This window comes from Scyliorhinus torazame, chromosome 12, assembly GCF_047496885.1.
Source record: "Scyliorhinus torazame isolate Kashiwa2021f chromosome 12, sScyTor2.1, whole genome shotgun sequence".
Taxonomy (NCBI): domain Eukaryota; kingdom Metazoa; phylum Chordata; class Chondrichthyes; order Carcharhiniformes; family Scyliorhinidae; genus Scyliorhinus; species Scyliorhinus torazame.
Genome location: NC_092718.1, coordinates 193,325,142 through 193,350,002, shown reverse-complemented (window position 1 = coordinate 193,350,002; position 24,861 = coordinate 193,325,142). Strand labels below are relative to the sequence as shown.

Here is a 24,861-nt window from a genome sequence, read left to right as displayed (position 1 = left end):
ACACAGTTGCATATGGTACAACACTTCTTTATTTAAACTCACTATTTACAACTTGGTCTTTGCACTCTGCACGTGGGGGGCTCCCTGCTTGTGGTGTTTCATCAGCTCTTTCTGTTCCCTTCTCCCCAGACCTCCTGACCTCCAGGTGTCGTGCTCGTGCTTTTTATGTGGTTGGTGTTCTTGTCTGTGATTGGTTGTGGTGTTGTGTACTCTGATTTGCCTGTTAGTGTGTCCATCATGATGTGTGTGTTTGAATATCATGACAGTCTGTATGCTTTTATTGTATGGTGACTAAAACCAGACGCAGTACTCCCAAGTATGGTCCAACCAAGGTTTGGTAGAAGCTTAATATAACGTCCCTGTAATTACAGGATGATTCATGATGTAGACCATTTCTGTTGTCATGTAGCCAAACAAATTTATAATGGGAATGTAAATTTGGACAGATTGTGTGCAAGTTTAAAATAGTGACTGAATTGTATCTGTCCACCAAGTTCCAATTAGCATTTGCCTTCTGATGCCAGCCGCACCTGAAGACAATGCTTGTTAATGACTCAATGTGTAAGGTCACATGGGATCGACTAGTCTACCAATTGTTTTTTAAAAACGAGTGAAAAGAAACTACATCTGGGGGGGATGCAAACCATGGCCTGTATTCACGAATGGCCGGAAAATGATGCCAATTGTCACTGACCTTGAAGAAAGCTGTGCCGAGACATCTACTGATCTCCGTGACAAGAAGTTTCTTGACATGCAATTCATTGCTGCATTGTTTAATGGGAATTCTGCAAGTCAAGCTGAAGTGTTGTCATCAAACTGTGTAAGTAGCCAGTCACATTCAAGAATTTACACAGACGGGAAGCCAGGACATGAAAAACACAAACAATCATTCCACCTTTTAGAAATTTTACAGAATGCAATAAAAATTGGGAGGATGTTTAAAAAGATAGTTTAAAATCCAGTAATTAATTTTAATAGAGGAATTCAACAACTTTGCAGTAATTTTTTAGAGCCAGATCAATTGATCAGGTCACCATTAAAAACCCAGTTACACCTCGAAGTACAAAGTTTAGCTTTGAAATGAGTTATCAAGCAGTTATCAGAGTGCAAAGGAGAAGTTCTTGCGAGATCAGTTGATTTCATTGGCTGCTGATTCTGGGTGGAGTTGGATGAAAGTCCACAGTGCAACCTATTGTGAAGCAGTGAATGACGAACTGCAACTTCAGGATTTCTGTAAATCTGAAGTTGCAATTGTAAAATGCCCTTTCATTTTCAATACCCTCTAAGCAAAGAAATTCTTCCTCATCTGTGTCTTAAATGGGAGACCCCCCTTGCGCTGAGATTATGCCCTCTGGTCCTAGACTATCACACGAGGAGAAACAACCTCTCTGCATCTACTCTGTCAAGTCCCCCTGAGAATCCTACATGTCTCAACAAGGTTGCCTCTCATTTAAAAAAAAACTTAGAGTATCCAATTCAATTTTTCCAATTAAGGGGCAATTTAGTGTGGCCAATCCACCTAACCTGCAGATCTTTGGGTTGTGGGGCAAAACCAACGCAAACAGGGAGAATGTGCAAACTCTACACGGACAGTGACCCAGGGCTGGGATCGAACCTGGGACCTCGGTGCCATGAGGCAGCAGTGCTAACACTGCGCCATCATGCTGCCCCTTCATTTTTCAAAACTCCAATGAGTACAGGCACAACCTACTTATCCTCTCCTCTTAAGAAAATCCCTCCATAACCGGAATCAACCTCTGGATTGTCTCCAATGCCAGTATATCTTTCCTCAGGTACAGAGACCATACGATTCACAGTACACTAGGTGCGATCTTACTGCAGACACCCCTTCAGACAGTGTTGAAATCACAGCATGGTGACTGCATTGGTGAGCTTTGTAGACGGTACTCAACTAGAGACGGTAAGCAGATGGCTCCCTTGTGGTGAAATTGCCGCACTCAGCCTGTCAATTCAGTGAGTAGGACAGTGCGTTAAGAGGACTAGCCACCGGGTTAGCCCAGTCGGAAAAGGCGAGTGACCAGGATGTAGGTCAGATCAATAGTGAACGAGGGAGAGTCAAAAAAAGTCATAAAAACTTAGAATTGGGATGAGCTGACTTAATATATAGAATTCAAATTGTTTAAACATCTTACGGAGGTTTCTTGATTCAGGAATGTCTGAACCAGACCCAAACCATGAAACTTTGCCCTGCAGTTGGGATGAAGATCTACACAGGCTGAATGTGCCATGATTAATGGAAGAAAAGCTGAAGGATCTCCAAACGATGAGGATTACATTGTAAGACTGGCTCCGAATCTGGTTAAACTTCTCTATTCATCGACTAGAGTTCCTGTCATTTTGACAACATCCGACCGAATCCATAAACAGCTTTGACAGGTGCAGAGAAAATTATACATGCTGTGATTTTTCCAGCGGAGCTAGAAGGCAGAATTGTTGAGTTGGTGATTGCATCCACTCCCATGAAAGCATTGTAGCAATATCCGTTAGACAGTCCAAAGACGTGTACGTTAGGTGCATCGGCCATGCTAAATTGCCTCCTGGCGTCCAAAGGTTAGGTGGAGTTACGGAGACTGGGTGAGGGAATGGGCCTAGGCTTGGGTGTTCTTTCAGAGAGTTGGCTGCAGACTCGATGCGCCAAATGGCCTCCTGCACTGTAGGGATTCTATTCCATGTCTGTTCTTCTATTCCAAAGCATATATCAAAGAGTTTCTCAAGGATGGATACAAGTATGAAGCAACCCTCTCAGATCCTCAGCACAACCGTGATTGGTGATGCATTTACGCAAATACCCAAACCTAGCAAGACATATGGGAGGTGAGGACTTCTGCATGCACCAAGGAAATTCCCAGCTTTTAATCAATTCTGCAATGCATTTAGCAGAAAAGGCCATTGGCAGCGACCATGCATGAGAGCAAAGTCCGATGCAGCTACAAAGAGCCATGCACTGATCCAAAAGACCATACACAATTGCTAGCATCAAGCAATAAGAACGACCATCCAGTATCCCATCAGAAACATATGAGGTGACTGAGAAATCAAAAAAATGATGGCGGCATGCACAAAGTGACAAAGAGCGGGGATCACATGTTGCACACCATCAATCTCGTGAAAAACATAAATGCACAATCGTCGTGTACACTCCAGTACTACCTTCAGTTTATTTGGTGTGCCTAGAGAGAGAACTCCGTATCTAAGGAAGGATGCGCTAGCCTTAGAAAGGGTCCAGAGGAGGTTCACAAGGCTAAACCCTCAAATGAAGAGTTTGCCATATGAGGAGCGGTTGAGGACTGGGTCTGTACTCATTAGAGTTTAGAAGGATGAGGGAGATCTCAGAACTGACAGGATACTGAGAGGCCTGACCTAGATAGAATGGATGTGGAAAGGATATTTCCACTATAAGGAAAAACTAGAACCCGAGGGCACAGCCTCAGACTGAAGGGATGATCCTTTAAAACTGAGATGAGGAGGAATTTCTTCAGCCAGAGGGTGGTGATCTGTGGAACTCATTGCCGCAGAAAGCCATGGAGGCCAAATCACTGAGTGTCTTTAAGACAGAGATAGATAGGTTCTTGATTAATAAGGGAATCAGGGGTTATAGGGAAAAGGCATGGGAATGAGAAAAATATCAGCCATGATTGAATGGCGGAGCAGACTCGATGGGCTGAATGGACTAATTCTGCTCCCATGTCTTATGATGGAAAACTGTCCACGATTTATTTCAGGATATGTGCTAGAAATGGAATATCAATACCACTATTACTTCTCATTATCCTGGACAAATACCGAGCTGAATGAATTTGCACATTGAAATATTAATTCTCAACTATAGACAGACCAAGCAAGGACTGCACTGTGCATTGCTACATCTGAGAGGAGCACATTGAGTGCAACTACTACAACATCAGCAACTTTTGTGTTTCAAAAATTAATTTTAAAAAGGGCGGCATGGTGGTGCAATGGTTAGCACTGCTGCCTAACGGCGGCGAGGACCCGGGTTTGGGCCCGGGTCACTGTCCGCTGTGTAAAATATTCGCATTCTCCCTGTGTCTGCATGGGTCTCACCCCCACAACCCAAAGATGTGCAGGGTAGGTGGATTGACCATGCTAAATTGCTCCTTAATTGGAATTTCTTTTTAAAGAGCCTGTGTTTGGAGCACGATGCGCACCAATTTTCCTATTCTTACCCACTCTACTGTTTTGGAAACATGAGAGCAACTTTTAAAACTGCAAAAGAAGCTGACCAACGTGCAAGTTAAAAATGCAGGCACAAAATTGCCAAATTTGCAGTTGGGACAAGTTTGCATCCAGGATCCCATGGAAGGTGCAAGGCAACCAACCAAGGTACCACGGATTTGTTCAGAATCCAGGTCCTAGGAAGTCATTACACACAGAGTCGCTACCGCGAGACATAACAGGACTAACCCGGGTCCATTTCTGCTCCTCCGCCACCATACAATCCACTTGCATCTCGGACAATATCTCAAATGTAACCAGGAACAACATCCAAGAATGACAACCCCACAGCTTACTGTGAGCAATTAAAGAAGCCAGGCAAGGTTACTATTATAAGATCTGGGCATATCAGCAGATTACCTTTTACACTTCAGAGACTCATAGATTTACCAGCCCTATACACATGTAATGTTACTTAAACATTCACAGGTATTAGAAAATAGAAAATACAGCACAGAACAGGCCCTTCGGCCCACGATGTTGTGCCGAACCTTTGTCCTAGATTAATCATAGATTATCATTGAATTTACAGTGCAGAAGGAGGCCATTCGGCCCTTTGAGTCTGCACCAGCTCTTGGAAAGAGCACCATACCCAAACTCAACATCTCCACCCAACACCAAGGGCAATTTGGACATTAAGGGCAATTTATCATTGGCCAATTCACCTAACCCGCACATCTTTGGACTGTGGGAGGAAACCGGAGCACCCGGAGGAAACCCACGCAGACACGGGGAGGACGTGCAGACTCCGCACAGACAATGACCCAAGCCGGAATCAAACCTGGGACCATGGAGCTGTGAAGCAATTGCGCTATCCACAATGCTACCGTGCTGCCCTTAAGAACAAATAAATCTACACTATATCATTTTACCGTCATCCATGTACCTATCCAATAGCTGCTTGAAGGTCCCTATTATAAATTGTTATACTACTTTGGAAGGGGAGAAAGTATTTTTAAAAAGAAAGGGGGATGCTGTGATGTGCCTTTTGAGGGATAGCAGCACGATGGCAATAGAAGGGAATCGTGTCATGCGATCCAATCGTTGTTTCACTTTTGCCTTTGAGCAGAGAACACTCACACACACAGCACTGCTGCTGATGTCTCCACACTTGCTACCAATGTATAAATGTCCAAATCTAAATAAATGAATCCACAGCATTTTTACTCAATCCCCTATGAGTGATTGTTGCCTTTATATCCTTTTAACAACACAATGATCCGATTCAGAGGGGTAATTATGGTAAATGGTGAAGGTTTGTTGTCAAAACTCTGTAAATTCTGGGACATTGTCTTAGTTTAAAAACAATTATCAGGCCAAGTTTAAAGTTATATAATTCAGACAAAAATGAAATTGATATATCGAACAATCTGTGCAGGTCTTTTCAGACATTTGTACAGCTCCTGAATATCTGGCTAGAGAACCTCTTGCTCTGAAATGTCAGTTTTGTAAAATCGAAAATGAAATCATTTTAGACTGAAATCTCAAGAATTTAAAAAAAAAAAGAGGACCTCATTTTCTGTACCTATATTCTAATACTCTGTGTTGTAATTGTGCAACAAAATCAAACTTGGTAAACGTCAGTACTGCAGTCGGAGGATGGTGCAGTCTGTGGGTCAGTTTCTAATAAAACACCGTATGATGGATGGATTTACTAGTGTGCAGTGACTTAAGTTAGTCCTGGAAATGGTTTGGTTCAAAGTGAACATCTTAATTGAGAATTTTGCTCTATTCAAAATCCTTCTATATTTAGAGTTCCCCTCACCACCACCCCCACCCCACCCCCATTTTATGTGGGGTTAGGAATACAGGACAGTTTGTGGTCAATCTGTCAATTTGCAGGCTGGCTGTTCATCTATTTCACGCTTTGATGGTAGATGACATTCATGCAAGGGCACCACCTGGTTGTAATGTCATTAAATAATCTTCAGCTAATTACAAGTGAATGCTGTGTCAAAGTATATAATATAAGGTTTAATTGGCCGACATTTCCTGCTCACATCAGAATTGTCTCTCAAGTAGACCTAAATTGGATGGACCATAGCACGGTCCCCTCCACAGGCGGTGCCAATGCAAAACACTCTCTCTCACACACACTCTGACACCTCCTTTACCTCTTCCCCTTTTTAAAATTGTCTTTGTGATGTCCTTTGGGATCTGTTATTAAATTAAATGCACTATCTAAATATAAATCCAAGTTGTTTAATCTGGAAAAGGCTTGAAGGTGAATGTTGATGGTGATTGGCCTCATTTGGGACTCTTACTCCAGGATCTTGACTTCTTTTGCTCCAAATAAATGACTAGATTTTGGAAGTTTAGATTAATGTGGCGAAATCGAAGGTATACAAGATTGTATAGGCAGTATTTTCCAGCTTCTATAATGTAAGTACTTTACAGAATCATAGAACGATAGAGGACAGAAACCAAGTCTTCGAAAGAGCAATCCAATTAGCTACACTCACTTATCCTGGCCCTTATAATTTTGTTTTTCCTTCATGCATTCATCCAGTTCCATTTTGAACTTTACCATTGAATCTGTTTTCACCAACCTCTTAGACAATGCATTCCAGACCATAACAGCTTGCTGTGCAAAAAAAGAAAATGTATTCCTTTTGCCTTTCAACTTAAATCTTAATTTGAAATTATGCCCTGTGTACCCAAGTCTAGGACATTGATATATAAACAAAAAGAGCAGTGGCCTATTACCAACCCCTATGTGCTTCCCTCCACTCCACTCTGAAAAAGCAACCATCCTCAACCACTGTGGTCCCCAGCTTATCTTGCATCCAGGCTGCCACCCCCCTGTTATCCCACAGGCTTAAATTTTGTTTGCATCCATTATGTGATAGTTGGTCAAATTCCTTTTGAAGTCAAATTCCTTTAGCGATCCCGTATGTACATTAACCACAGTACCCTCATAATCCCTGTCCTTCATCAAAGATCCCAGTTAAGTTACAATTAGCGATTAATAAATCCATTCAGCCTTCCATTAAAAGGCCTTTACTTTTCCAAGTGCTGGTTAATTTTGTCCATGATTAGTGGCTCTAACACTTTTGCCACCACAGACATTAGGCTGACTGGCCTGAAATTGTCCAGTTTCCCTCTTTCCATTCTTCAGTCGGGATACAACATTTGAAGTCTTCAGTCCTCTTGTCACCACCTTATATCGAAGGACGATTGGACAATTGTGGCCGAAGTCTCCGCAATTTCCACCAGCATTTACCTCCGTAAAGTAGGATGGATTGGGTGACTTTTTCCATTTGAATACTGCCAATCTTTTAAAGAAATCTCTTTATTTTTATCACATCTAAAATCGCCACTACACCCTTCTTTACTATTACATTGGGAGGCTCCTCTTTTTAGTGAAGTCAGATACTAAGTACACATTTCGTACCACAGCCATGCCCTCTACCGGCATAAGATCACCTTTATGACCCCTAAATTGAACCCATTCTTCTGTTACCTAAACTTTTACTATCTATATAATCATGTAAAACTTTTAGGTTACCTTTAAATTTAGCTACCAATCTATTCTCTTATGCTGTCTTTGCTTCTCTATTTCCCTTTTTTAGATCTTCTCCATACATTTTGAATTCATTTTGGTTCTCTAATGTATTGTTAACCTTGCATATATTTCTGTTTTCTATTTCATTTTACCTCTATGTTATAAGGGTCCTTCCTGTTTATTTCCTTTGTTCCCATTTCTTTTATTTTATTTTTATTATAATTGGAATGTGCCTTTAAGCAGAGGACTCGAGCTGAAGCAGCCTGCTTGTCAGGACATTGTGTTCCAGGTCTTGTATTTTGGAGAGAAGAAACCAGATGCTTCAGCGCCGAGTGGATCTTGGGAACCAGCTTTGGAGGAAGTCTGTTTGATTGGTTGGCTGGTAATCTGTGGGTTGGCCAGGGACCGTGTTCTGCATGACAACAGTCCGTGATTGGTTCCTGGGTGAAGCTTTCTAAGAGAGCTTGGCAGAAGTGAATAGACCTTGGAAACAGAGGGAACAGTCTCTCTCTTGCAGAAAGAACTGCTTTATTGTTCTAAAACTACTGAGGGCCTGGCACATCTGTATTGTAAACTTGAAATTATCTTGAATCTACAGAGAAAGTTGGCAAACGTGCTAGAGAAAACCATCTCCAGCCTAGAAGGAAGAAGTACCGAAACGAAAGCTGAACTTCAGAAAGACATTAACTAGACGTCATTATAGTGCATCAAAGATCCTTCATCCTTTTATTTATTTTTTCCTCAACCACCCTTTTCTCTCTTGTTTGTGTATGGGGGGGGGGGGGGGGTTGCGAAAGGGGTATTAGATAGTCAGTTACATTTATCTGTCAGTTTAATTATAATACTGTACATAATAAAAGGTTATTTATGTTAAAGTTACAAACCTGGTGACTGCAGTGTATTGGGCTCAGGCAAGGTCCTCCGGTATTTTAAAATAACAGTTAATTTCACTTGTGTTGTGACTCCGAGTCAAGTGGGTCTGGAATTAACCATGCACAAGTCCAGGGGGTCGTAACAATATCTCTAGTCATTAAGGGGACTCCAGCTTTCCTGTCTCTCCTTGTGGGAATGTATCTTCTCTGTATCTTATCTATCTCCTCTTTGAAGGCCCTCCATTGCTCCTACCAATTTTTGATTCCACTCCATCTGGGCCAGATCCTTTCTATAACTTCCTGAAATTGGTCTTCCCTTAGTTTTAATCCATGGTGTTCTTTGCCCTTTTCTGTAACCATTCTAAACCTGTTGATATTATGATCTCTGTTACCCAAATTCTTCTCAACTGGAACATGCTCTACTTGCCCCACTTCATTCCCCAGAACTAGATCCAGCACTGCTTCCTTCTTCATTGGGCTGGCAATACACAAGAAAATTCTCTTGTCGCATTTCAAGAATTCCTCTCCCCTTTGCACTGTTAATGTCCCAGTCAATGTTAGAAGAGTTGAAGTCCCCCATTATCACTACTTCATAGTTCTTGCAACTTTCTGTAATTTGCCTGCAAAATTACTGCAATTCAGGGGTTGAAAGTTTACATCTAGTAGAGGAATAGTTGTCTTACTGTTTCTAGCCAAATAGATTCTGTCATTGACCTCTCACTATATTACTTCTTTCCTGTGCTATAACAGTTGCTTTATTCAGTATTACTACCTTTTTCTTTCCTGTTTTTCCTGCATAATTTGTAGCCAGGAATGCGATGTTCCAAATCTCAATTAAAAAAAATTTTTTTTTTTTGTTTAATTGACCTATCTTGCACATCTTCGGGTTGTGGGGGCGAAGCCCACGCAAACGCGGGGAGAATGTGCAAACTCCACACGGACAGTGACCCAGAGCCGGGATTGAACATGGGACCTCGGCGCCGTGAGACTGCAGTGCTGCCCACAAATCACACACAATTAAGGCAGATCTGTTTTGGCACGATGTTATAGTGGCGACTTAAGTTTGCAACTCACCGATATTAATTACCCGCTACATGTAAATGCATGCATGCACTCCAAGCCCATCTTCGACACCACCGACCCCATCGCACTTGCCTGCTCCCTCCTATTTCTGAAATACCCTGTGCTCTAAAGCTGTTGGTGTCCCCCGATCTCTTTTTTTAAAAAAAAAATATTTTTTTATTAAAGTTTTGCAAAGTTTTTCATAATAAATAGTAATAATCCTAACACAACAAAATAGAGGGAACATTAACATAGTGCAAAAAGAGAATGTACAATAGCAATTGACTAGACGTGACACCTCAGTCTTCCCACGCCCTCTCAACGGAGCACTCACCCCCACTCCCCTATGGGTCGCTGCTTAACACATTGTTTCCCCTCTCATATTTTTCATCCTGGCTCTCGTCCTCCTGCCAAATTAGTTTGATTCCTCCTGTGCAGCACCCATTGACCTTCTCATGAGGATATTGGTCCCAGCTGTGTTGAGATATAATCCATCTCATCCTGAACAGGTAACTCCTGCCCTGGAACGGAGTCCAATGCTCCAGGAATCTGAAGCCATCCCTCCTCCTTTGTATAAAAGTATAAGACTATTTTAATAGATTAATAAATAAATTAATAATTAATAAATGGCAGCCATTTTGCCAACTATCTCTAGCATCAGTGCAGGTTTTTAAAAAAATCATGTTCGAAACAACCTTGTATCAGACTGAAGACATTTTTTTTCTTGCCTATTCCAGATTGGGGGGAATACCTGTGGGAGTGGTTGCTGTGGAAACCAGGACTGTCGAGTTATCAATACCAGCAGACCCGGCAAATCTGGATTCTGAAGCAAAGGTAGGCTGTGCTAAGTCCTGCAGAGTGCATTCAAGAAGAAGCACGGTGTTTTCGCTTGGGAATTTCCTCAGGGCCATGTCATATTACAGCTTTTCCAGCAATAAGCTGATGCAAAAACTGCAGTTTAATTGAAAAGGGAAGTTGCTGAAATCACTTGACATCATATTTTAATGAGCAGGGTGTTACCACATTGAGCGCTTCGCGAACAGTAGAGAGCAGAATTCAAGAATGGCAGAGAGCCTCTTCAGGTTTCTGCAGACATTAAAAATGTAACCAGCTTTGGACCAGAGATCAGTACAAAAGTGGTATTATAACTCAAGTAGTGCCAGCACTATGACACCATCACTCGCCTTGAAAACAAAGAATACGCATAATACTTCTTGATGCTCCAAAGGGGTTTGCAGCCGATAATGTACTTTTGAAGTGTCACTGCTGAGCTTGACACTGACTTCCCTAAATGTCCTGCACTTTCCAATATGAGTCAGCGGACAGCAATGGGGAACCCCAGCAGATTTTCCTTTCCCTGTCCCTGGAGTGCAGCACTGAGTGTGGCTACACTGGCTACAGTTGGGTAGCTAATAAGGATTTTATTTTAGAAATGGCCAGCCTGAACTCCCCCAAATATTATGAGTCATGTAGTGCATTCCAGTTTGTCACATTGTTATTTCTTCGCCTGGAAGGGGAGCATTTTAAAATTTGTCATTTGGCTCGTTTTAGTTTTATTGGTCAGAACCGTATGCACTCCCCCATGGCGGGTTCGGTTGCAGGGATGCAATTAACCGGTGGGAGGGTGGCGGGTGGGAACCCTGTCACTTTCCCACCTCCCCCCTGATTTATGTTGGGATGGGAAGGCCTGTGGCCGGCTTTCCCACCCCAGTGTCAATTGAGACCCTTAGGTGGGCAATTAATATCCACCAAGGGCCTCACCTTGCTATCTCACCCAGCAGCAGGCAGGGCACTTGCCAAGTGGGGAGCATGACTAGCAAAGCCTGGCTTTTTTGCTTGCAGGTTCCCAAAGGGTCCTTATTCAAAAACACCCAGTGCCTGAAGGAGGAATCCCGCATTTGGAAAGGGGTGTCCGCTGAAAGCCAACTCTCTACGCTTTCTACCAACCCAACACACACCACCCCACAAACCAACACTCCTGCCATCACTCGTCTATGCCTGGGTCCTGTTCGATCCGAGACCTTGGCTGGATGTCAATGAGCAATAGTCACCACTGCCCCAGCGGCAATGCTAAGTGCAGAATGGCTGCTGACCTGTTGGCGGGCAGAATTTCCACCCCGGAGCTTTAACGGTGGGGGAAGGGCTGCTGCTAGCCTGAGTGGCCCCCAAACTGGTGTTCTCCTTCCCGAAAAGAGGCATTGCGGGGAATTGCTGGGTCTCCAGCCAGCAGCCGAAACCCCCATCGCTTCCACAAAATTCTGTCCATTAGACCTGTAGTGATATGCATCACTGTACATACACAAGGGGTTAATGTAAATACACTACAACTAAGTACCCACTAGAGGGAGCACCAGAGCTGTCATGACATGCAGCCACGCAACCAATGGGTTATTAGAACAGGACACAACCAATGGGTAATCAAGACACCCAGAGGTGGCATTACCACAAGGGGGCACTACACGACCCATATAAAAAGGACAAGGCACACAGGCTCCGCCTCTTCCATCGTCAGAGACCTAGAGAATAGGACAGGGTTGATTAGCAGCAACATCACACCCTAGCACGTGGTCAAGAGCAAGCCTGTATAGTCAGCAGAATAGACTGAATTACAAGAGAGGCAGATCAGCAGAGTGTCAAACCCATTTAGAAGCATTGTTAATCGTTCAATAAATACGTTAAACTTATCTCCGAGTCTCGAGCATCTTTCAGCAAAGCCTAATTCAAGTAGCAGGTTATGTTACTAGCAATAACATAACACAACCAGACCGGGACGTTTTCCCTTTTCTCATCAAATTGATTTGCCTCAGATATGACAGCTGCTGTGAGTCACCTGACAAAGTTATTTTAACATGCTCTGTTTCACCTATTCCCTCAACTCCCTTCCCTTTCTCTCCTCTTCTCTTTGCTTACACTTGAGGCTTTCTTTAATAAATTGTGGTGCGTCAGCAGTAATATTGTGGTATGTATGAACAGATAATCCAGCAAGCTGGTCAAGTGTGGTTCCCGGACTCTGCCTTCAAAACCGCGCAAGCCATCAAGGACCTGAACCGAGAAGGGCTGCCACTGATGGTGTTTGCCAATTGGCGAGGTTTTTCTGGTGGGATGAAAGGTAAAGAGATTTAATTAGATAAAAATATTTCCAAGTTTTCTTGCATTAAAGGGCTTTGCCCTCCTTGCGTTCTTCTGTAAGGGGAACAACTATTCCAGACATTGAGTACAGGAAATCCTGTTATAATGCTGTCTGTTTAACATTTGTTTTCCTTTAGCAAAGTTAATGAGGCCTGTAATTTTGTCGAGTATTGCAAGATTTGTTTTAATGTTGTTTCTGGCGTGAACCAGTTGACACCATTTTGGAGAGCCGCTCCCCTAATTGTGTCTACTTTCCCCTTCCTGCCCCGCCTTCTCATCGCTTTCCTTTCCTGGACCTGGGTTCTCAGTGAAGATCCAGGTTCAATCTGAAGCCAGAGCTCTGATGGTGCAGAAGTGTCAAGCTGGGGCTGCTACAATCAATTTTTTTAATGCCCTGGCTTCGCTCTTCTCCCACCTCAGGATAGGAAAGCGGCGAGAGGGTGAGTCAGGGAGTGAGAGGGTGGGTTATGAGGGGGAGGGGTGGATGCCACAACTCTTGAGGGTTGGGGAGGGAAAAATCCACAACTCGGAGGGTTGGAGTGACCAGGAGGTTCAGGGAGTAGGGGATTCTGGAAGCAGGATCTGGGAGGTGCAGGAGGCACTGAGTAGAAAGTTACATTTTTCTTTTATATTTTTGAACTTATTTTATTTTAAATGTTGTTTCATTTATCAGTGTAGGAATTTAGCAAGTAAAATATTCAACTGTTTGTGTTAATATGTTTTTTTTCTGTTACTGAAGAGCCGACAGGAGCTAAGTATGATTTTAAAGCTGATTTACAATGTTCACTTAAAGTAATTTCACGTCATGATTTTCAGGAATGCAACCACAATTTTAGGTGAGGACTGAACAGCATTTCTAGATGACTGTCCAGACCATTCAGACACCACACAAGGTGAATGCTCTACCAGCATGAAGCACTCCACCTAATGGTTGAATGAAGAACAGCCAAAATTAATCTGAGTTGATTGACAAATTCAAATTTCTTTGTCTGTGTGTGATCTTAATTTGGGACGGCTGTGCTATAATCTTCAGGACTGTGGGGCAACCTGGTCTCTTTGTAAGATCTTCGACAGGGTATTCTACACTTTATTTTTGCACAAAGAGGTGGTGGAATATTTCCAAATTGCGACAGTAATTTTTAAAGTGTTTTCAGTAATGTTGGCGCCGTACTTTTTGTCAAGTCCACAATCACTTAAAATTTGGAATTGTTGTCATTGATGGGTTGAGTAGCTGCAGTGTAGTTGCAGCACAACAGAGTCTGGCACACATTTTATCATGATCAATCAATCACAGCGTTAACTAACTTTATATCCCATCCACTTATGTTGCTTTGGTTTTGAATATTTGTATTTAGGCTGTGAATGCAAAGCATACCAGGGAAAGGAATATTTTAAAAGAAAGAAATGAAACAGACACAAAAAAAGTAACCTTCATATTTGTCACCATTTAATCTTTTTTTTTTTAAATCATCCTGCTGCTGAGGTTTATCCTTGATCGGGGATCCTGCGGATGCGAGTCCACATTTAATAAGTTGTAGCAATTTTAAATGCTCCAAAAGCAATTTTTGTGGGACCCAGAGCTTGCAGTGGCACAGTTACGTCTGGAGTCTTGATGATGGGTACCCATTTAAGGTGCCCTTTCACAGCCTCAGTAAATAAAACATTGCAGCACAAGGGTCTGCTCTGAAATTGTTTGGCCCAATAATTCCACTCACTTACAAGGAGAAACATGCACATGCAGTTTCTGCCTTGGCACCGCTTTGATTATTCATGGGGTGGGGGAAGGCAAGCAGGGGAAGAAAATAAACAATTACACCATTCTCCAGTGCACACACACGGCAAGGAGCCAATTGGATGGTGGGTAAAGCATCTCCGGAATCGTGTGTAATGAGTAGGAAAAGATTAGACTCAGTTCTTGCTATGCTGAAAATTGACATTAGTGAAAACTCTTTACTCGACGACTTAGGAGGTCCAATTCAAGTTGGATAAAAAGCACATCCAGATGCATTCGGATTGGTCTTCTGCACATTTTTATGTGACTAAAAGATTATCAAGATAATGCAAAATTAAATTATGAAACTCACTGAATATTTAGTTGGGGGGGTAATCCATATGCTCGGGTTTAGTTAGGCAGGCCAGCAGTGACCCATGACAGGAAGAAATCAGCCGTGAAATTTACCAGAAATTAACACCAGGGTCGTTGTCTCAGCATGAGTGGTTTGATAGGATGCGAATCCCTGTGAAATTAACCACTCTCCTCTTCCCCTCCAGACATGTATGATCAAGTGCTAAAGTTTGGTGCATACATCGTCGATGGGTTGCGAGAGTACAAGCAGCCCATGATTGTATACATCCCCCCGAATGCAGAGCTGAGAGGTGGCTCTTGGGTAGTCATTGACCCCACCATCAACCCTAGGCACATGGAGATGTATGCAGACAAGGAGAGCAGGTATGGAAATCGACTCCGCTCTGATTGCACTGGTGGTTAACCCTTTCTGTACTCACCTGCCCTTTTATATTTTTCACATCAAACAAATGAACTGTCATGCACAATTAAGATGACGCAGACATGGGGATTTTGAACTAATCTCTAAACCACACATAATAACTTCAATGTCTTCAAACATTGTTAACAAATATGTACGATAAATAAAGATGGAAGAGTGGAAAAATTACAATATTATCCCTGTTCTCAAATACTAGTCAGGAGCTCACAAGAGACCACTGGCCATTTATACAGACCCAGATTTGGCGCACTTTGTCACAGAATTGTTGCCGCTGAACCGTTGAAATCCAGCAAATTGATAGTCTTATTCTAATGGCGTAAAGAAGCGTTTTTATTCAAAGCCGAACTGGCTAAAATGTGCACTGATTTTCCGCAAAATTCCGGAGGAACCAAAAGAGCTATTCCTCCATAGGAATCCCCACTGCATGGAAGGGTGGGGTGGGACAGTGGATAGTTCTCATTTATTTAATCAATTCCGTGAATGTTCCTTGTGTTTTATGTTTCCATTCCTCATTAAAAATTTTACTCCGAATCCATGTTTCTAGGTGTTCTGTGAAAGGAAAGTTAAATGTAATCTGACAACTGTAAGACTCCTGAGGCTGAACTGTTTCAGTCTGACTTCACACAATTTTGCGACATGCAGTGAAGGATGCTGCCTTGTTCGCATTGTGTCTGTCACAATGTAGAAACCATATAGAAATATACATGGATTAAATGTAATTCTTATTTGTCTTCACGTACTTTTGTGTTGTTTCCTCTTTATTGGGCAATTAATTGCCTGGTTCTCTCCCATTTTGCATTGCTCTTAATCTGCTGAAATGTGTCTGCAAGAGGAGTTTGTGACGTCTTTCTCGCTGGCCTCTCCTTTTCTTCAGTGCTTCATCCCCCATCCCCAAGCAGGTCAGAGCTTGGACACTGGCATTTAGAGGAGGGGGGTACAAAGCCTGCTGTTCAGGCCTCCTGTTGATGCTTTGAGTGGGTGTCAAAGTGACACAAAAAGATGGCCAGGCTGAAGGTTTTCTTCCCGCCCTTCCATGATGGGAACGGTTTTTACCCTCTTTCCTGACCCACCGTACCCCACTTCTCTTTTTCTCCCCCCCCCTTAACCTCCATCTGTAACAACTGTGGTCATGACACTGCACTGTCAAATTGCCGTGCAATAGCAGCATCTCTGCTGTGAAACTCCTGTTGTGCATTCCAGGAATAGGTATTCTTCTGCCACTTAGCCCTGTTGGTGCAGATTTTTTTTTTTTGTTGCCAGCTTTAATCTAGGCCTGGCTTTTCACCAGTTGTTCCTGCCAAGTTCTCACACCATCTCTCATGTAGAAAATATTGTGAGAACCACAAATCACAGCTTGACCTGAAGAAACTGGCTATAAAATTGCTATTTACAATTATGTTTTGAATCTTATGAAATAAAATATCTGCACAGTTCTCAAGAGATAGAGAAAGATTCTTGGAAAATGAAAACAAAGCATGTCACCACTGTCTCCTCCCCCTCCCCCCTCCTGAATGAGTTCCTATTTATTCAAAGGTCCAGACTATATTTTTTTAATGCTGTGACTTTAATTTATGCCTTGAATAATTGCATGGTTAATTAGCCTGTAAATGGGTTTTGCTCATTACAGAGGTGGTGTACTGGAGCCAGAGGGGACGGTGGAGATCAAATTCCGGAAGAAAGACTTGGTGAAAACAATGCGGCGGGTGGACCCCGTGTACATGAGCCTGGCTGAGCGTTTGGGTACATTCAATTTAATTTCTATCTGCATCCCCCCCGAAGTTTCATATGGATTAATGCTTGAACCTGTGGCGAACCTTAATATGGATGGCTGGTCTCGTATTTAAATGCATTCTTTTGATTCATTAATACACTGTAGCTTTTATTTATTTATTATTTTAAATCGGTTTTCTCATAGTTTAATTTGATTACAGCCTGGAGGTGACAGGCCTTGGGCTCAACTTGAGGAGCTCATTTGTGAGATTGTGATCTGTATGATCTACCGTCATGGTTACCAAATCTAAATTAACAAGCAATTATTTTTTTTTAACTCCCCAGTTAATTTACTGAGCCTCACCTCTTTAGAGCGTTCCATGCCTTTAGAGCACTGTTGCCCTAGCCAAAAGGTTATAAAGGGTGATGCTCCCAGTTGTCTGGCAATACAGCTGTTGAATTCTCATAGATGCGTGAGTGAATCCCAAAGCATCACTTGCTGATTCTGCTTTCTGCTCTCCCTTTTCATACGGAAGTTTCAGACCAGCTTCAACCTGACCAGGATCGGGGCCCCCCTGAAAAGCCAAGCTAGTGAGTCATTATGCTTTGCAGATCAGGAGAGCCCCAGGTTTGAACATCCAAGAGTTCTGTTTGCTCTCTCAGTAGGTCAGCTTGTTGACAGGTACTGTCAAGGCTCATATGCGGATGATGGATACTCAGACAGAAATGGAGAGGGCGATCAGTACGATGGAATTGTGTTCCAGTAAGGAATCGCTGCTTGAGGGGAAGAGTTGGTGAGAATAAGAAAGGATCGAGCTTCCTGTCCAGATTCATTTCTACCACTTTGTGACTAATATAACCAAAATCGCAATGGTTGGTATTAGGCGAGGATTGCACAACGTTCAGTACTTTCCACAACTTGCCTGATATGGAATCAATCCATATGGGTGGCACAGTGGTTAGCACTGCTGCCTCTGCGCCAGGGACCCGGGTTCAATTCCAGCCTTGGGTGACTGTCTGTGTGGAGTTTGTACATTCTCCCCCTGTCTGTGGGTTTCCTCCCACAGTCCAAAGATGTGCAGGAAAGGTGGATTGCCGATGCTAAATTACCCCTTAGTGTCCAAAAGGTTAGGTACGGTTACTGGGTTACGGGGATGGGGCGGGAACGTGGGCCTAGGTAGCGTGTTCTTTCCAAAGGTCGGTGCAGACTTTTTTTAAAAAAAAATATTTTATTGAAAATTTTTGGTCAACCATCACAGTACATTGTGTATCCTTTACACAATAATATAACAGTATAAATAACAATGACCTGTTTTATAAACAAAGAATAAATAATATATAACAAAAACGAAAACTAAAACTAAATGGCAACTGCCTTATCTCAGATAAACACTCTCCAAAAATATGATTTAACAGTCCAATATACAATTATTTATAGCAACGACCTATACATATTATACATATATATTAACAACCCTGAGAGTCCTTCTGGTTCCTCCCCGCCCACCCCCCCCCCCCCCCCCCCCCCCCCCCCCCCCCCGGGCTGCTGCTGCTGCCGCCTTCTTTTCCATTCCCTCTATCTTTCTGTGAGGTATTCGACGAACGGTTGCCACCGCCTGGTGAACCCTTGAGCCGATCCCCTTAGGACCAACTTAATCCGTTCCAGCTTTATAAACCCTGCCATGTCATTTATCCAGGTCTCCACCCCCGGGGGCTTGGCTTCCTTCCACATCAACAGTATCCTGCGCCGGGCTACTAGGGACGCAAAGGCCAAAACATCGGCCTCTCTCGCCTCCTGCACTCCCGGCTCTTGTGCAACCCCAAATATAGCCAACCCCCAGCTTGGTTCGACCTGGACCCCCACTACTTTCGAAAGCACCTTTGTCACCCCCACCTAGAACCCCTGTAGTTCTTTTCGAGGACCCCACCAAGGCTCCCGTCTTTCCCCTATGCCGTCTCCACTGTCCCCAAATTTTCAAAGTCGCCACCACCACCGGGCTTGTGGTGTATTTCTTCGGTGAGAACGGCAATGGGGCTGTCACCATAGCTTGTAGGCTAGTCCCCCTACAGGACGCCCTCTCCAATCTCTTCCACGCCGCTCCCTCCTCTTCTCCCATCCACTTACTCACCATTGAGATATTGGCGGCCCAGTAGTACTCACTTAGGCTCGGTAGTGCCAGCCCCCCCCTATCCCTACTACGCTGTAAGAATCCCTTCCTCACTCTCGGGGTCTTCCCGGCCCACACAAAACTCATGATACTCTTTTCGATCCTTTTGAAAAATGCCTTCGTGATCACCACCGGGAGGGAGGCACTGAAACACAAAGAGGAATCTCGGGAGGACTACCATTTTAACCGCCTGCACCCTCCCTGCCAGTGACAGGGATACCATGTCCCATCTCTTGAAGTCCTCCTCCATTTGTTCCACCAATCGCGTTAAATTTAACCTATGCAATGTACCCCAATTCTTGGCTATCTGGATCCCCAAGTAACGAAAGTCCCTTGTTACCTTCCTCAGCGGTAAGTCCTCTATTTCTCTGCTCTGCTCCCCTGGATGCACCACAAACAACTCACTTTTCCCCATGTTCCGTTTATATCCTGAGAATTCTCCAAACTCCCGAAGTGTCCGCATTATCTCTGGCATCCCCTCCGCAGGGTCCGCTACATATAACAACAAATCATCCGCATACAGAGATACCCGGTGTTCTTCTCCTCCTCTAAGTACTCCCCTCCACTTCTTGGAACCCCTCAATGCTATTGCCAGGGGCTCAATCGCCAGTGCAAACAATAATGGGGACAGAGGGCATCCCTGCCTTGTCCCTCTATGGAGCCGAAAGTATGCAGATCCCCGTCCATTCGTGACCACACTCGCCACTGGGGCCCTCTACAACAGCTGCACCCATCCAACATACTCATCTCCAAAACCAAATCTCCTCAGCACCTCCCACAGATAATCCCACTCCACTCTATCAAATGCTTTCTCGGCATCCATCGCCACCACTATCTCCGCTTCCCCCTCTGGTGGGGGCATCATCATTACCCCTAGCAGCCTCCGTATATTCGTATTCAGCTGTCTCCCATTCACAAACCCAGTTTGGTCCTCATGGACCACCCTCGGGACACAATCCTCTATCCTCATTGCCATTACCTTGGCCAGAATCTTAGCGTCTACATTTAGGAGGGAAATAGGTCTATAGGACCCGCATTGCAGCGGGTCCTTTTCCTTCTTTAGGAGAAGCGATATCGTTGCCTCAGACATAGTCGGGGGCAGCTGTCCCCTTTCCTTTGCCTCATTAAAGGTCCTCATCAGTAGCGGGGTGAGCAAGTCCACATATTTCCTGTAAAATTCAACTGGGAATCCATCCGGTCCCGGAGCCTTCCCCGCCTGCATGCTCCTAATTCCTTTCACTACTTCCTCTATTTCAATCTGTGCTCCCAGTCCCACCCTTTCCTGCTCCTCCACCTTGGGAAATTCCAGCCGGTCCAGAAAGCCCATCATTCTCTCCCTCCCATCCGGGGGTTGAGCTTCGTATAATTTTTTATAAAATGCCTTGAACACTCCATTCACTCTCTCCACTTCCGCTCCATCTCTCCTTCCTCATCCCTCACTCCCCCTATTTCCCTCGCTGCTCCCCTTTTCCTCAATTGGTGGGCCAGTAACCTGCTCGCCTTCTCCCCATATTCGTACTGTACACCCTGTGCCTTCCTCCACTGTGCCTCTGCAGTACCCGTTGTCAGCAAGTCATATTCTACGTGTAGCCTTTGCCTTTCCCTGTACAGTCCCTCCTCCGGTGCCTCCGCATATTGCCTGTCCACCCTCAGAAGTTCTTGCAGCAACCGCTCCCGTTCCCTACTCTCCTTTCCTTTATGTGCCCTTATTGATATCAGCTCCCCTCTAACCACTGCCTTCAGCGCCTCCCAGACCACTCCCACCTGGACCTCCCCATTATCATTGAGTTCCAAGTACTTTTCAATGCACCCCCTCACCCTTAGACACCCCCCCCTCATCTGCCATTAGTCCCATGTCCATTCTCCAGGGTGGGCGCCCTTCTGTTTCCTCCCCTATCTCCAAGTCCACCCAATGTGTAGCGTGATCCGAAATGGCTATAGCCGTATACTCCGTTCCCCTCACCTTCGGGATCAACGCCCTTCCCAAAACAAAAAATTCTATTCGCGAATAGACTTTGTGGACATAGGAGAAAAACGAAAACTCCTTACTCCTAGGTCTGCTAAATCTCCACGGGTCTACTCCTCCCATCTGCTCCATAAAATCTTTAAGCACTTTGGCTGCTGCCGGCCTCCTTCCAGTCCTGGACCTCGACCTGTCCAGCCCTGGTTCCAACACCGTATTGAAATCTCCCCCCATTACCAACTTTCCCACCTCTAGGTCCGGGATGCATCCTAGCAGACGCCTCATAAAATTGGCATCATCCCAGTTTGGGGCATATACGTTTACCAAAACCACCGTCGCCCCCTGTAGTTTGCCACTCACCATCACGTATCTGCCCCCGCTATCCGCCACTATAGTCTTTGCCTCAAACATTACCCGCTTCCCCACTAATATAGCCACCCCCCTGTTTTTCGCATCTAGCCCCGAATGGAACACCTGCCCCACCCAACCTTTGCGTAGTCTCACCTGGTCTATCAGTTTCAAGTGCGTTTCCTGTAACACAACCACGTCTGCCTTAAGTTTCTTAAGGTGTGCGAGTACCCGTGCCCTCTTTATCGGCCCGTTCAGCCCTCTCACGTTCCACGTGATCAGCCGGGTTGGGGGGCTTTTTACCCCCCCCCCCCCCCCTTGTCGATTAGCCATCCCCTTTTTCCAGCTCCTCACCCGGTTCCCACGCAGCTGTGTCCCCCCCAGGCGGTGCCCCCCCACCCATCCCACCCCATGCCAGCTCCCCCCTCTCCCCAGCAGCAGCAGCCCAATAATTCCCCCCCCCCCCCCCCCCCCGCTAGATCCCCCACTAGCGTAGTTACACCCCCCATGTTGCTCCCAGAAGTCAGCAAACTCTGGCCGACCTCGGCTTCCCCCCGTGACCTCGGCCCGCACCGTGCGACGCCCCCTCCTTCCTGCTTCCCTATTCCCGCCATGATTATCATAGCGCGGGAACCGAGCCCGCGCTTCCCCCTTGGCCCCACCCCCAATGGCCAACGCCCCATCTCCTCCACCTCCTTTCCTCCCCCCACCACCTCCTGTGGAAGAGAGGAAAGTTACCACATCGCAGGATTAATAACATAAAACTCCTCTTTCCCCCCTTTTTACCCCCCTCTTCGCCCCCCATACTCGCCCCACCACTTTGTTTCAAATGTTCTTTTTTTTAAAAAAAATAACCCGCTCATTCCAATTTTTCTTCCACGATAAAAGTCCACGCCTCATCCGCCGTCTCAAAGTAGTGGTGCCTCCCTTGATATGTGACCCACAGTCTTGCCGGTTGCAGCATTCCGAATTTCATCTTTTTGTGAAGCACCGCCTTGGCCCGATTAAAGCTTGCCCTCCTTCTCGCCACCTCCGCACTCCAGTCTTGGTATACGCGGATCACCGCGTTCTCCCACTTACTGCTCCGAGTTTTCTTTGCCCATCTAAGGACCATCTCTTTGTCCTTAAAACGGAGGAATCTCACCACTATGGCTCTAGGAATTTCTCCTGCTCTCGGTCCTCGCGCCATCACTCGGTATGCTCCCTCCAGCGGACCCGCCGGGGCCTCCGCTCCCATTAACGAGTGCAGCATCGTGCTCACATATGCCCCGACGTCCGCTCCCTCCGCACCTTCAGGAAGACCAAGAATCCTTCGGTTGTTCCTCCTCGCGTTGTTCTCCAGCACCTCCAGCCTTTCAACACATCGTTTATGGTGTGCCTCGTGCATCTCCGTCTTCACCACCAGGCCCTGTATGTCGTCCTCATTCTCGGCAGCCTTTGCCTTCACGACCCGAAGCTCCCGCTCCTGGGTGTTTTGCTCCTCCTTTAGCCCTTCGATCGCCTGTAATATCGGGGCCAACAGCTCCTTCTTTATTTCCTTTTTGAGTTCTTCCACGCAGCGTTTCAAAAACTCGTGTTGTTCAGGGCCCCATATTAAACTGCCACCTTCCGACGCCATCTTGGTTTTTGCTTGCCTTCCTTGCCGCTGCTCTAAAGGATCCACCGCAATCCGGCCACCTTCCTCTCCTTTTTTCATCCTTATCCAGGGGGGATTCCCTTCTGGTTCACCGCACAGTACTTTTAGCCGTTAAAATTGCCGTTGGGGCTCTTATTAAGAGCCCAAAAGTCCGTTCCACCGGGAGCTGCCGAAACGTGCGACTCAGCTGGTCATCGCCGCACCCGGAACAGGTCGGTGCAGACTTGATGGGCAGAATGGTCTCTTTCTGCACTGTAATGATTCTATGCCTGTGTGCAGCAAGATTAGACAACACTCCAGTTTGGCAGATAAGTGGCAATTGACATTTCTGCCAGGCAGTTAACATTTGTGCCTTGGCATTCAATATTACCATCACTGACTCTCCCAACATCAACATCCTGGGGGTTACCGTCGATTAGAACTTTAACTGGATAAGTTAAATTGGCAACAAGGGCAGGTCAGATGCTGGGAATTATATGGTAAGCAACCCACCCTCCTGACTCATCAAAGCCTGTCCACCATCTCCAAGCACAAATAAGGGCCGTCATTCTCCGGCCCCCCAGAGGGTAGGAGAATGGCCGTTGGCCGCCGTGAATCCCGCCCCCGCCGAAGTCTCCGCTCCCGGAGATTGGGCGGGGGCGGGAATCGGGCCGCGCCGGTTGGCGGGGACCCCCCGCTGGATTCTCCGGCCCGGGTGGGCCGAAGTCCCGCCCAGAAATTGCCTGTCCCGCCGGCGTAAATTAAACCTGGTATTTACCGGTGGGACCAGGCGGCGTGGGCGGGCTCCGGGGTCCTGGGGGGGGGCGCGTGGCGATCTGACCCCGGGGGGTGCCCCCACGGTGGCCTGGCCCGCGATCGGGGCCCACCGATCCACGGGCAGGCCTGTGCCGTGGGGGCACTCTTTCCCTTCCGCCTCCGCTACGGCCTCCACCATGGCGGAGGCGGAAGAGACTCTCCCCACTGCGCATGCGCGGGAAACTGACAGCGGCCACTGACGCTCCCGCGCATGCGCCGCATTTCCGCGCCAGCTGGCGGGGAAACAAACGCCATTTCCGCCAGCTGGCGGGGCGGAAATCCCTCCGGCGTCGGCCTAGCCCCCCCCAATGTTGGGGCTAGGCCGCCAAAGATGCGGAGCATTCCGCACCTTTGGGCCGGCGCGATGCCCGTCTGATTGGCGCCATGTTTGGCGCCAGTCGGCAGACATCGCGCCATTGGGGGAGAATTTCGCTCCAGGAGTTTGATGGAACATAACATTGCTGCCTCACGCCGCCAAGGTCCCAGGTTTGATCCCGGCTCTGGGTCACTGTCCATGTGGAGTTTGCACATTCTCCCTGTGTTTGCGTGGGTTTCACCCTCACAACCCAAAGATGTGCAGGCTAGGTGGATTGGCCACGCGAAATTGCCCCTTAATTGGAAAAAATGAATTGGGAACTCTAAATTTATTTTTTAAAAAGGGAGTGTGATGGAACATTCTCCACTTGCACCAAAGAGCAGCTCCAACAACTCTCGAAATTCGACACTATTCAGGACAAAGCAGCCTACTTGATTGGGACCCTGTCCACCACCTTAAACATCCCTTTCCTGTACCATCGATGCAAAGTGGCAATATTGTTGCAGCAACTTTCCAGTGCTCCTTCAACAGCACCTCACAAACCTGCAACTTGTGCCATCTATATTGGGCAACAGATGCATGGAAACACCACCATC

The 24,861-nt window shown here is 45.8% G+C and overlaps 1 protein-coding gene across 2 annotated transcripts in view; it reads left to right on the top strand.

Annotated features, from left to right (window-relative positions):
- acaca (acetyl-CoA carboxylase alpha) overlaps positions 1–24,861 on the top strand; it is a 363,222-nt gene that overhangs the window by 279,784 nt on the left and 58,577 nt on the right. For both annotated transcript variants that reach the window (XM_072469570.1, XM_072469569.1), the window contains exons 48-51: positions 10,431–10,527; positions 12,667–12,802; positions 15,094–15,271; positions 16,957–17,069. In XM_072469570.1, the coding sequence (XP_072325671.1) occupies positions 10,431–10,527; positions 12,667–12,802; positions 15,094–15,271; positions 16,957–17,069 (524 nt within the window). The remainder of the gene's footprint in view (positions 1–10,430; positions 10,528–12,666; positions 12,803–15,093; positions 15,272–16,956; positions 17,070–24,861) is intronic.